Source organism: Columba livia, chromosome 2, assembly GCF_036013475.1.
Source record: "Columba livia isolate bColLiv1 breed racing homer chromosome 2, bColLiv1.pat.W.v2, whole genome shotgun sequence".
In the NCBI taxonomy this organism is placed as follows: domain Eukaryota; kingdom Metazoa; phylum Chordata; class Aves; order Columbiformes; family Columbidae; genus Columba; species Columba livia.
The window spans coordinates 37,767,964-37,781,707 of NC_088603.1; the positions used below are offsets into that span (position 1 = coordinate 37,767,964).

General features: G+C 41.4%; 2 protein-coding genes across 3 annotated transcripts in view; one reads left to right on the forward strand and one right to left on the reverse strand.

The window, feature by feature from the left end:
• COLQ (collagen like tail subunit of asymmetric acetylcholinesterase) overlaps positions 1-9,660 on the reverse strand; it is a 44,065-nt gene extending 34,405 nt beyond the window's left edge. Inside the window, exon 1 of one of the 2 annotated variants that reach the window (XM_013367636.3) lies at positions 9,406-9,660. In XM_013367636.3, the coding sequence (XP_013223090.1) occupies positions 9,406-9,511 (106 nt within the window). In that variant the 5' untranslated portion in view covers positions 9,512-9,660. The remainder of the gene's footprint in view (positions 1-9,405) is intronic. The other variant, XM_021290269.2, reaches the window with a different exon arrangement.
• Positions 9,336-13,744, forward strand: part of BTD (biotinidase) — a 46,614-nt gene continuing 42,205 nt past the window's right edge. Inside the window, exon 1 of the mRNA XM_021290263.2 lies at positions 9,336-9,475. The gene's annotated coding sequence lies outside the window, so the exon portion shown is untranslated. The remainder of the gene's footprint in view (positions 9,476-13,744) is intronic.

The window sequence follows — 13,744 nt, forward strand, 5'->3', positions numbered from 1 at the left end:
AATTTGATCTTCCAATAAAATCCATCTCATCAACATGGATTTTGGAACTTTGGATCCAAGATGCACAACTATTACAGTATTGGCTTGTTTTGTATATCACAAAAAGGTTACCTTGACAGGATTACAGGCTCTCCGCAAATGCAATGGATATTTTGGGGCTTCGGGTTACCTTTGTTTGCTAAACACAGCTTTGGAATACTCCAGTCCCCATCAGTGGAAAAAATCTCAGGCCAAGATTAGGACTGTCGTAGTTTTCTGTGAAATGTGAAGACCCTGACTACACAGAGCGTGCATTTACATATCTCGTATAGAAACTGCTCTTTCAACAGCTTCAAAACTGAAGAATGTATTCAACGAGAGAAGGAAGACAAAACCAAAAATCTGCTTATAGGACCTATCTAAGTGGCAACTATTTTCAGCGAACATAAAAATTTTAACAGTCAGCTTTAAAATAGAAAGTCTTTATCATTTTCAAACTTGAATTATTTTTATGGTCCAGTCTATATAGTAATCTAATTCAAGACAGTGACTGTATAAATCTATGGTTACACTGACAGCGATTGCTTTGGAAAACAACATATTTTAGATAAGTTGCTGCTTAACTGCTTGCTTCTGACTGTAGCTAGAAGTTGGCAACCCTGATCCAAGATGGTCCAATACAGGGGCAGAGAGAGGTCTTCACCCAGGCTGAGTCCCTCAGGGTGAAGCTCATGGGTCTCTTAGCCCTCCTAGAGCTGCTCCTAGAGGTGACCTTCAACCCTACGAACTCCTCCTCAGCAGCAATGGAAGTGCTATTCTGAGTTCAGCTTAGATTTACAGGATTTCATTTAAAAAAAAAAAAAAATCATAAGTAAACCATGAAAGTGACTTTTATCCTAAAATTACAAATCTGTAGGCCAACTGTTAGGAGGAAAAGACAAGAAGGGAAAAAGATACTTTATGTGTGTTTCCCTTCCTATTTGTGACCACATTCATCCAGCAAGCCCTGACGGGAAGCTGAGCTGCCATCCAAAGGCTTGTCACCCTGACAGCAGCACTGGTGGCCTACCCAGCTAGTGATGGACAGGACTCTGTTAGACAGACACCTCTGATGGCTGACACTCCATCACAGGTGCTTCTCCCACTTGGATGGCACTCAGAATTAATAATAAACGAGCTGGGCAGGCTAGTTAGTTAATGAATATGGGCTTGTCCAGCTGAAACTGATACTTGGATCTGCTTTGTTGTTGTTCATTCAGGCTCCTCTTGCTGTCCTTGCAAGAAGAGCAGCATGCCACAGGCAGTCGCCACCTGGTACTATTCTGTACATCTATTGCAAGGTGACTAAGGTCCTTTTTTCTTTTAAGTTAGGAAAGTTTAAGAGTTTGTCAAAGGTGCCATTTGAGAGTCATAGAGGTTAAAATCCTTTATTTACAGAGCAGATACAGGTATCACTATCTCCTCTATAGCCCCAAAGACATATGTCAGCACTGACAATAAACAATTTTTTTTTCCTGTTTTACAAAGATTTGTGACTCTAAAATGTGCTACAAGCAGAGCTGGGAATATAGCCCAGGTCAGAAGCTGGGTTGGACAGTCAGGTTGCGAATGGTCAGCATCTCTTAGTACCCCTTTGAACTTAGACCTTATAGTTGGTGGCCTAAATATATATTTTCCTATAAACCAGCTAATATAAATATGCCAAATAAATACCTCAAGCCCTACAGCTTAGGTAATGGTGCCTGTGCAGAGGAGATGGTGACCCATGAAGCTCCTGTGGGAGTTATGATAAGACACAGGACTGCAGCTCTTCCCCCTTTCTGGTTTCCTCCTGGTTGAAATGGGTCTTCGGAGTCTTTAAGGAATGGAGGAAAGCTGATCAGAAATTAACTCCCCATCCTACTGACAGAAAATGAAAAACTCCAGCTGAAAACTTGCAATTTTATTTTCAGCCAACCAGCCAAACAAACAAACCAAAAAATAATTTGAAAATACACTGTATCTAATCCTCAAAGGAGCTACAGGCTGTGGCAGCAGCAATGTGTGCTTGACCAGCTGGCACATGCTCAAAGCTATCATAATAAATAAATAAATAAATAAAGGTATTTAAAATCAGTCGACATTCAGAAAGCTTGACAATAGCACGAACTCTGGCACTCTGCCTGGGTGGCGAATCTCGGTGTTCACTGGGCCAGAGAAGCAAGGACGCCCTGTCCTCCGTCCCCATCTAATATTCAGCCCATGTTCCCCAGCATCTCCTGGTACCTCCCACTTGCTCACAGACAGTGAGGCCCCAGGTGAGCACTTGGCAGCCCAGCTGGTGAGTGGTAAGTGGCAGCATCTTTGCAGATCAGCCTTAGAAAACACTGCAGAAATGGCAAGATGCAGGAAAGCAAAGGGGCATGCAAGATGTCTGTACAAAGGAAAGGTCTTTTGCTCCCTCTGTGCAAATACTTCAGACATTTAATCTGTGTGTGGGTGCATGTATGAGGGCAACACATTTGCCAAAAAATCATATACTGTTCTCTCTGATTGATCGCAGAAGGAAAATTCTGAGATCAGTACAGAAAGAGAAAGGAACATTTACTTGGGTTGGCTTTGCACTCCGATTTCACAAGAACATGAAAAATAACATCTGAAGTGTGGAATACTTCAGTGGGTTATACTATGGGTTTATAAAATAAACCCATGGCTTATAAATCCCAGTAGCCCAAACAGGGCTATTTTGTGCAATTTTCCTTCTATTTGCAGAGGTCCAGAGCTCTAGATACTTCTAAATGATGTTTACAACTCTATGTGCCCCCCTTCATTGGATGAGAGACTGAGGCACAGAGAAGTTAAGCAAATTCCCCAAAGCCATGGGAGATTCAATTACAACACCAGAAACAGAGTTCTAGTCTGGTAAATCACAGTATCTTAGCTCAGACATTTTATGAACTGGATTACAAAACCCAACTGCTCATCACACCAGTACAACACTAGAAATACTCTAACTATTAAAGCCTAAGAACCTACTACAACTTATAGAAGAGGCTGAAACCCTGAAGATGAATGCAAGATGGCTGCTGTGTCAACTCTTCAGACTTCTGCATATGATTCACTGCCACACAGTCCTCTCACCCTTTATCTGTGAGATCAGTAGCAACAAAGCAGAGAGAAACCAGTGCCATCCTTCTACAACTGCAAGATCATAATCTGCTAGTGTCGGCATGGATCAAAAGTGTACTTGACTTTGATGTTGCTCCACCGTATGGTCACACAGTCCCAGACAATCCCTATGAGACTGTGAGTGTTGCCGTATGCTCAGAAAGACTCCGGAGAAATGCCATCAAATTCCGCTTTGAAACTTTGCTACCATGGACTAAACTAAGTCTTCATGACTCCCTTGTTGCAACAGATTCACAGCCCAGCTGACTTTATTCTTCTACCTTTCACAAAAAATAACTCTGTATTGATTTGGTATGGTAAAAAGCCGTTACCTTTGTAGTTTCACGAAGCTAAAAAAAAAAAATCCCTTGACACTTTTCCCTGGGTAGAAGAAAACTGAAATTGGAGCACTGCCTTCCTTAGACAAAGCATCTCCTTTTATTTGTGTGCATTCCCTGGGCACATGCATTTATACATACACACACACTTTCTTGTTCCTAGGAAAAATGGTTAACAGCTTCTTTTCTTCTTCGCCCACTGTCTCAGCCCTTTTCTGCATTCTTCCTATATTGATCTTCTCATCCCAAATGCACTTTCACCATTACATTCATGTGACTACAGGAAGCGCACCCCCCACCCCCAATTTCCTTCCCATTGAAGTGGTGGTTCCTTGGAGAGGAGAAAGGAAGAAAGAGAACATATAGGTTGGGCTCTGTTAATTATCGTGGGGTTTTGGTTGGTTGGATTTGGTTTGGTTTTGGTTTGTTTTTTTCTCTCTCTCTCCGATTTCTGGTCTTCCTCAAAGAATGCCCACTGTAACTGATGGGCTTTCCCAGTTATTTTCTACCTAACAATATGAAATAGGTTTTCTGGCTGAGTCCTATGCTGCATTACAGCTGAATGTGCCCCCTGATTTTGCAACCACAGTATCCTAGCACCAAGAGTTAAAGACTGCAAGAGAGACAGCCTATCCTGACAAAAATCTTCCTTCTGTATAAACACAAATTATATTTTTCAGTAGTTTTAACCAGAACTAGCCATTTCTCTTGCTTCAATAATGCTACTGGTGCTCCTGATCCAATACAGCTCATCCATGAGAAGCCTCTGTGTCCCATATGAACAAGCTTTAAAAAACAATAAGACTAAAATGCAAAATCACAGGCTGTTTCCTCCCTGTTCAGGGATTTTATAATATTGAGAAACCCACAAATAAACTGTCTGTAATAGGAGCAGAGGCCTACAGACACTGCCTACAAGTACATAGGGAATAAATTTGTTTTACAGCACTTTGGATTGTTTGTCAGTGGAATTCCCTTACTTTCACTAGAAATACCTGAATTTTAGGCAGCTTGCATTGCTGTGCTGGAATTTAAGCCTCCATCTCCCACTCTGGTCACAATAAAAATCCAGTGTTCACCAGCATGTCCAATATCTATGGACAACAGATAGTGCTATGCACAGTCGCAGCAACCATGCAGCATGGACGAGCTTTCTCAAACCAGTTGGGATCTCCATACCTGTTGCAGCATTGCTTTCAGCTGAGGTTCCCTTTGGGACTGGTTACTGCCTGTCAGAAAGATTCACAGGTTATAGAAAAACCTTCAGATTTGTTGCTACTTCCTTCTCTGGAAAGCCAAGGAACCACTGCTTCAGCTCCTGCACTGGCTTGTGTCCCTGACAGCAGGAGCACCTGTTCACCACAAAACAACTCCCTGAAAAATACTGGCTTTGCTTGGGTTGTATTTCCAAAGGAGCTTCTACAGCCTGAAGTTGGACACCTGCCTTACAAGTAACACAAATGTTGTCCTAGAAAAAAACCCTGAACTGGCCACCAGTGTAGTCCCAGCTTCCTGCACTTCAGGAGTCCAGGTATCAAGCCTGGCTTCTGTATTTCAGGATGCCTCTGCCCGATTCAGCTCACTACATGAAGCCAAATGAGTTGACCTTTATATTAAAAAAGGGGGAACATGAGGGGACCACGCGGTCCTTTGACCTCCGTTTTCTGGAGTGAATGGATGTTCATTATATTCACCTTAAGCAGCATTTAATTGAACACTTTCCATTCATTTGCATTATAGTCACTGAACCTTTTCTGATGAGCGGAGTGTCTTGTCATCCAGTAATGTCACAAGCAGGTCAGAAGCCCATTTTCCCTCCTGTATGCAAGACCCAGATCTGTACTAAAGGAGCCTTGTTACAATTCCTTCATCTCACTAGGGCTCTGTCCTCTTCTGACTTTTATTTACTGCTGCAAAGCAAATGGCACAACCTCTTGAACTGCCTCTGGTGTCCTTTCCTTGTACCTCATCTGCAGGATCAAGTGGGCTTCTACTCATTGATATACTGCTAATTTCACAGGACCTCCTGGGGGTCCTTTGCTGCTGGAGCTTGCACTGGTCTTCCCCTTGACCTTCCCAACACAAAGCTGGGTGCAAGCACAAGGTTGCGGACAGACTGTGCATCAGCATGGCTGCTCTGCTCAGCACAGGTGTTGCACCATATGCCACCAGAGAAGGGTCTATGAATCCCAAGGTAATTTCACCCCTGAGTATTATCTGCATTGACCTGAGCAGGAAACCCCATTTGGGATTCTCACAGGTCATATCTACCATGGGAGAAACTATAGATAAAGTAAAACCAGGTGCTTCTTTGATCTAACTGTTTATTTTAAAGACCCATTTACTTAAAGAAATAGTAACCACACCATATCACAATGTCATTTTTCTTCCAGTCCAGGAGTTTTGGGTCAGAAGAAGCATCAAGATACTGGTCTTCTCCAGTTGTTGCTAGTAATTTGAATACGTTCCTATCTCTCTGCAAAACCTCAGAAACCAGGCCTGGATAAGTAGAATGGGGGAGAGGGAGGACCGAGGGGGAGAGGAAGAGACTCTTTCTACTACCTGAATTTGGAAGGTGGCTTCCAAAACAAACCTTCAGGCTGATTGTAAGATGGTGCAGACTGGTTCATGTAACCTTACTAAAAATGAGTATAAAAATTCATGCCTAGTTTTCATCACATGAGTTCAACCTCCTCAAGTACACAGTGCAGGAATCTCAGTAGAGCAGAGCTCCAAAAAATAGTTGCAAAGGACACCTGAAACACAACGGCATCAGGGTGGGATATGGCAGGTTACTCTGAAAAGAAACCTGCTGCCTCCAGGAGGACCGAGCCACCCACCATGAGGTTCTTCACTGCCACGTGGAACCACAGACACATGCTTGAGCTCCTGTAATATTATTCCTGAAGCATTTCCTCCAGAAATGATGCTTCAGCACCAGGAAATTTAACACTTTGGAGCTGACACGTCATTCAAAATACTTCCAGAAACAAGGATGTGCATTGCTTGAGGTTGATGGGTCTATAAGGTGGAGTTAGCAGCAAAACAAACAAAGATTCTTCTTTCCCCAATTAGTCTACAAACACTTTCCCCCCGTACCAGGTGTTTATTTTGGCATTCAAGTTACTGTTTTGTGACCTGTAAACCTTTTTATTTGTGACATGTTGCTGTGTAAAGATGTGTGAGGACAGAAGAAAAAGTACTTTTAGCCCAGAAGTTTTCAGACATACCTGGAAAATATCCAAATGCATTTTCGCAACTGTAGGAAAGACAAGTTGTCACTTAAGAACATCCTCACTGTTAAATGTGATTAGTTTTAGAATTTGCAAGTACAGTGCTGAAATCCATTCTTTAAATGTGAAATTACATCCTGGTGCCAGATACAAATAAGTGACTCAGCTGACAGCCACAGAACATTTGAGAAACCATTAAAATAGCCTAGAATTTAAATTTAATTAATTCACCTTCTATATCCACTGTGTTATTTCTATGAGAAAATAAGATAACTTCTTGCTTTTTCTTAGGAAATGTCTCTTAATGCAACCAAAGCACTAAAGAAATTTTTTGTTGTGTCATTTTTCATCCCGATTAGCAAGTAACTATGGCACAAAGGTATGTAACAGGTCCCCAAAGTATGTCTCTTAATCCAGCCCTGCGGTTGTGGGATTACAACTGAATCATCTGCCAGATGTTATTTTTTCCACGTATCATCAAGCAAACATTTACAATATATTTGTGACAGAAGCCTTCCTAAGAGCTTGCTGGGTACAAAGATGATTTTCAGTGGCTTGGCCAGAGGAACATGGAGTAGGGCCTTACCACAGAGTGGTCCGTGGAGTGGCAATTTGCCCAGATTGCCCCATTGGGAACCAGATTTCTGGATCAGGTTCACACCTTCTCCGAGTCTAAACCCAGAAGCTGTTGGCCTGTGGGGATGGAGGATGAAGGGGCTGTGGTCAGCTGTAATCTCTGCCCAGCGAGTCCTCAGGGTCTCTTGCAAGGAAGCCCCCGGGCCTGTGCTATGGAAAAATATTCTACTGTGAATAACAGAGTCCGTCATTTTCCTTCATATTTGCCTCTTCCACCACATTTTCAGCAGAGATGCTAAGTCTTTCCTATTCTAAAGGGAAACGTTATTAATTTAACTGTTATTTTTCAGGAGGACAGTTTAAACGGGTTCTCTAGACACACAAGCATGTGCCACAGGAGAAAGGCCAGGCCATGCAGGTGATGGAAACTCGACATTCTTTTTTTGTCTGGGTGGCAACTACCAGCGTCAAATAAATGTAAAGCTCTTCAAAACAGTTTTTGAGGTCTAATAACTCACACGTTTTTGCACAGCACTTTGGAATATATCAGGATCTTGAAGATTTCTGTACCTTAGCATTAAATAATATCAACATCATGGAAAAAGTGCACCAAACTGAACAGAAATGTAAATGCTTTTTAGCATCCTACAATGTTCTGGAGAAAAAAAAAAATCATTAGGAGATTCTAAAGAATGGATTAAATTGTCTTTCAAAACATGTACTTATTTGAACATTAGACTTTTCTAGATGTTATCTCAAAAGCTATCTGAAATGACTAGAGAATGGAAAGGCTGTGTTATTAAATGCTATATGGCTTTTCCCCAAAAGGTATCTGAATTACTCTTGGAGCCCTCAGAATCTTATTATTTGACTAGGAGTATTTTTAAATGAATGGACTGTTCAAACCATTGGGAATGAAATACAGCGTACTAGCTCTGCACACTTTAAAAGATTTTTAAAAACCCCTTAGAAGAAATGATACATACTGTTATTTAGTACAGAAACTTGTCACCTCATACAAGCTACCTTCCTGATCACCCTTCTCTCTTAAATTCCTTGAATGTACAACATCTGGCTCTGTGGTCACACCAGAGACATTAGAGAGGGAAAGGCCACATGTCTTTAGAGTCATGTCTAAGGTTGATTTTATGTACAGTCCTAAAATGTGCACCCTTTTGGTCATTGTCTTCATGTGAAAGACACGGGGATGACCTGTAGGTACAGCTGACCTGAACCTACAAATTTCAGTCGAACCATCTCAAATTTGACACTGAAGGAGTGCATGCTTCTAGTTAGAAGCATCTCTATTGACAGATACAGAATAACAGAGAGAAGGTGAGAGAGAGTTAATTTGCCATAAACTGGTAAAAGTTCCTCAGATATGAGATGGAGTCAGAGCTCTTGTCAACTTTCCCCTCTGCACAGAACATGGCTATAGGAAAATCTTGCTGATGAAACTGTAAAGCCTGTTAAGTGGGATTTCCAGTGCCCTGGCTCAGCTGGCAACTAATTCGTTTTGCCTTTGCCTAGCAGGGATTTTCCATGCAGCAGCCTCTTGTTTGCTATGTAAGACATCTGAGTATTTGTTAGTGTCATAGCCAGAGCCAGATGATGTTTATTCTGCTAACATCCAGTTGGACTCCAGCAGCGTTCATTGAGGTCAGGGCTTTATTTATAGAAGCAGATATACATTGAGATTCATTTTCCTTCCCTTGCTGTAATCTACCTAAGCTCATCCAAAATAGAAAGAAACATGCAGACATGCAAGTAATATACTAATTGGGCCAGATCCATGAATTAGCACAGCACCATAGAAGCCAATGGAAAAAAAGCATTTTTGAGCAGCTGAGGATCTTGTCTATTATTTCTCCGAGAGAAGGGAGGGCTTTAAATCCAGAAATTATAAAGCAGAAAGAAAAACAACCTAGGAACAAAATGTTCCGGCAAGTGGCAGAACAGGTCTGCAATGTGAAATCCTTCCACTGAGATCTGCAGTTTGAAGTTGGTTGGTTGTTTTTGCTTTTTTTATATATATTTTTTTTTCTCCTGCGTTCCCAATCACCAGAAAGTGCAAGAATCAGAGTGCAGAGAGCTCCAAGCAAGGAAAAGTAACAAGACTTAAAGCATTTTACCTGCTGAAACTGAGAAGACATTGCCAACGTTTGCAGTCTGAGAGAAAGCAAAGCAGAAGAAGAGCTGCAGGTAAGATCCCCAGACCCACGGGCTGAGGACCAACATGCTGCCTGCGCCCAGGCAGGTTCCAGCTCGGAGGCGCAGCGCTGCTTTGGGGATATCTCTCTCTCTCCCTCCCCTCGCTCCCTCTCTGCCTCTTCCCTCTCTGTGGGATGCGTGTGTGTGTCTGTCTGTTTGTGTCTGTCTGTGTACGTCTCTCTCTCTCTCTCTCTTCCCCCCCCTGCAGCCCCCCCGTGCCTTTAGGAAGCAAGAATGCCAACCATTTCCCATTAAATCTTCTCCTTACACTAGACACGGTTATATTTAACTCCTGCACTGGATCAGTTGCCCCTATTGTGGACATTAGCTGCTAAAACCAGGGCATGGGGGATTCTGGTTTTGCTAGCAGAAGCAAAAAGGCACTTTGGATAATAATAATGATGAGTAGGAAAGGGAGAAATTATGAACCGGGCTATAAACAGGATCCTTCAGTGCAGGCAACCAGACACTGGCGTCGAGATGGATAAAAACCCTGATCGATCATCTTCTACAGGTCACTAATTGCCTTAATGAGAAAGATGAGCAGTGGCTTAACATCTATTTATCACTGGCAGTTACAAGCGTTACATTCATTCACAGCATGCATCTCAGGCTGAGGGATGCGACAAAAGCTTTGCAAACTGCAGAACAGGTTCTTATTTAGGATTTAAGTGAAAATGACAGTATCACTGGTAGTGCCAGACATCGGAGGACTGCAAAGAGTTTACTGACAAGGTGCAACAGGTGTAAGAAACAATACATGTGCCATAACGGGGCGAGTGAAATGCTTTCAGCTCCGGGGTGGTGACAGTCACACGCAGCACTGTGGGAAGAAAACAAACCCCTGACTCTGAAAAGCAGCGTGTGCCCATGTCACCTGTAAAAAAGCCTGGTGTTTCTGTGCCTTATTCTAACTGGCAGGGCTTTGCAAACAAACTTCTGTCCTCAAAAATAACTAGCACAGGGATCCTCCTTTCTGCCTGGGATCTGACAGTGGTTTCCAGGAAAAGCAGAGGTACTCCCTTAGCGTGAAAACCATCACTTCTTCCTCTCTTCCAGACAGAGATTATTTTCTTCGCCCACTGTTAATTGTTACTCCCAAGGCAAACATGGAAATATTTTGGATTAATTACAGATATATATATATTATTTTTTTTCATTTGAGTAAAGTACTCATTGGCACAGACGATGACAAGTCCCTCTGGGTGTTAACTCCTACAGAGTGATGGATTTCCACAATTCTAGTTAAACAGCCTTGACTGTTCCTTTCGAGACTTTGCAAACATATTAACAAATTCTTTCTAAGTGTAATAGTTTGATGGGAACAATCATATCTGCCTTACATATTTCTGTCCTTAAAGGACATGCTTAGTATAACCATGATGCTTTCTAAAATCCCTTTCCAGTACTGCAACACTTGGGATAACTGGATTAATTTTTTTAATTCAGTCTATCTTATTTCACTGTCTGTTACTTTTTAGCATTTGGCTATTTTCAGTGAAGATAGTAATTTGTCCTCTTTCTTCTTTGACCAAGATGACTACGGATTAAGTAAGTGCCATTAGTTCTCTTGGCAAAGTGCCCTTCAGAGGGAAAGGCATAGTTCCTGCAAAGTTTATCATGACAAGCCCTAAGTATATAAGACAAATGTTCAGTTGCCTGATTAAAAGGTAACCAGGGGACAATCTCCACACTAGAAACCTGGAAAAAATCAGATGCTGGAAAAAAAATGCTCAAAAGTTAAAATGTCAAGATTTTACCAAAAGATTCACCTCTGGAAATGTTTGATCAACTCAAGAGTTCATCAAAGCAACAATCAAGTAATTTCAAATCCTCATGAAATCCTCTTGTAGTCTTTTAGCAATAGAAAATTTGGTAGAAATTTATAGTACAAAATACGTTCTATTTGCTAAGGAAATTAATTCTTCCAATAACACTACAAAGAACAAGGATCATGCAGTAAGACTCATATCTTTTCCCTCCTCCCTTACCAGTTTCAGTTCTTCCTTCTTTGACCTAGAACAGAAATGCATGTTTGGGTAAAAATGCGAGAACATCTTGCTTGAAGAATATTGCAAGGCATTGTATCACAAACCACATGCACCCTTCTGAGCTGCTTGAAAGAAGACAGGAACAAAGAATACACCTTTCCCTCACAAGTGTGAGTCCTATATTGGAGGTGGCCAGAAGTGATAGAGAAAACCAGAGCTGCTTCTGAGTTTAAAAAAAAAAATGTAGTTAGTTTTCTAGTAAATTCTTAAATATTGTTCATTCATTTTTTTTTCAGTGAAAAGCCCTGATTAAAAATGGATGTTTTGTCAACATTCTCCTTTCTTTTGACTTAGCGTCTCCATCACTCTCAGGTCTGAGCCTGTTTGACCCAAACTGGCTCTCAGTAACTGCGAGACAAAAGCTCTGGAGGCAAACACGCTCCTGTGGAAAACACACTGTCTTCCACAGAGGACACAAAAGGAGATGTTTGGACTTACACTTGAAGAGACCTCTTCATCATGATGTAGCGCTAGTTCATCATCTTGTTTGTTTTTAGCGACATCACCATTAGGTCAACACAAGGCAGCAGGCCAGGCCATGTCAAGATGCAAACACTCTTTTCTGTTTCCTTTAATTTTAAGGCCTCGGCCAGCTAAACCTGCTGGCAAGGTTGCTTATGGTTTCAGTGGGAGAAGAATAAAGTCCATTTGAAATAAGACAATAGCTGTGGGCTTTTTGCTTTTGACTTGTACAAGAGTGACACTCCGTGCTAAGTGGTGTTCCACGTTAGATGACAAGGATGTACAGCTGGTTACATGGCATGTTTCTGACCTCCGTGGCATTGGCACATGTGATGGAGACAAACCCGAGGCAGGGAAGTGTCACGTAGCAGAATGAGTCTTACACAGTGTGAGAAACTTGACAGACGTGTGCATTCCAGGCCTCCAAGCTATCAGTCATCTCTCAGCTTGCTCAGTCAAGCAGCTCATTCCTCCAACAATTCCCATGTGCACACAAAGCCAACCGAAAACTTCTGCTCCCTTCAGAGAGCTCTGCACCGGGTGGTTAAGGCCAATACTCTGAGATTAAATGTAAATCCTTGTCCAAGCCAAACAGCAAATCAATAACAAAATATTTTTTTCATCCTTCTGTAGCCACTGCTGCTGCGGGCGTGCTGAAAACCCACATTAATATGACTTCATGGTGCAACCACTCAAGAAGATCCCATAAAAATCTGGGAACAAAAATATTTTTAAATATTTTTTTTTTTTTTCTACGTAATTATGGATTTGCTAGAAACAGAGGAAGTGTTTCTTCCTGCATAATTCATATTCATGTCTTACTAGAATTGCTTTTACGATACTAGGAGTAGCATCCATCAAATGGAAACACAATGGCTTCAGCTGTGCTTTTATTTCAGATGACACCATCTTAAGCAAGAAAGGCAGCAAAGGATTTTCACTCTGCAGTTTCCGAGTCTTATAAAATACCCCAATGCCCTTTGGTACACAGCAAGGGTTTTGAGGATTTGACTTTAAAAAAATTGTTCCACAGTGAGAACCCCAAAACCCTAAATGTCACCTGCAGTTTATTGTTCAAAGATAAAGATCCCCAAAGTTCTACCACAGGGAATCGACTGTAGTTCTAAAATCCTATTTTGAGTAGATGACACAGCAACTAAAAATGTCAAAAGCCAACCAACACACCAACAAGGAAAAAAAAGGTCTGCACAGTTTACCTGCTCAAGCAGCTGTAACTTGATCTTTTCAACCCAGAACTGAACTCTTAGAAGTGGGTGGAAGAATCTCCTGATCATCCTAGTCATCCATGTAAACAGCATTTATGAACCAATCTTTTCTATGCAAGAATTAATGACTATTTGTTAAAAAGAAGGCTTCTTCCAAGTTCTATCTGCTTTTGGTTGGCAGGTCCTCTCATCGACAAGCCAAGGAAAAGTTAATGTAGTTAAAATCTCATAAATCTTAAGGTCCTATGTGAACACAGTTCTAGTTAAAAGTACAAAGATAATTGAGACTTTCTAGTTCAAAAGTCCAGAAGATCTTCTCCTGAGTAGGGCAAAGGTAAAACAGCAACCCAGTGTTAATACAATAATTCAATAACAGATTATGTCTGCAAAGTAGTACAGAAGAATTCTGTTCATTCAATTAGTGTAGAAGATGGAAAAGATCCTTTATAATTATGTTTTCCTTGTTAGAGAGTTTTTTAGCAACAATTGCTTTCACAATAAAAACATCTGTTCAAGTTTGC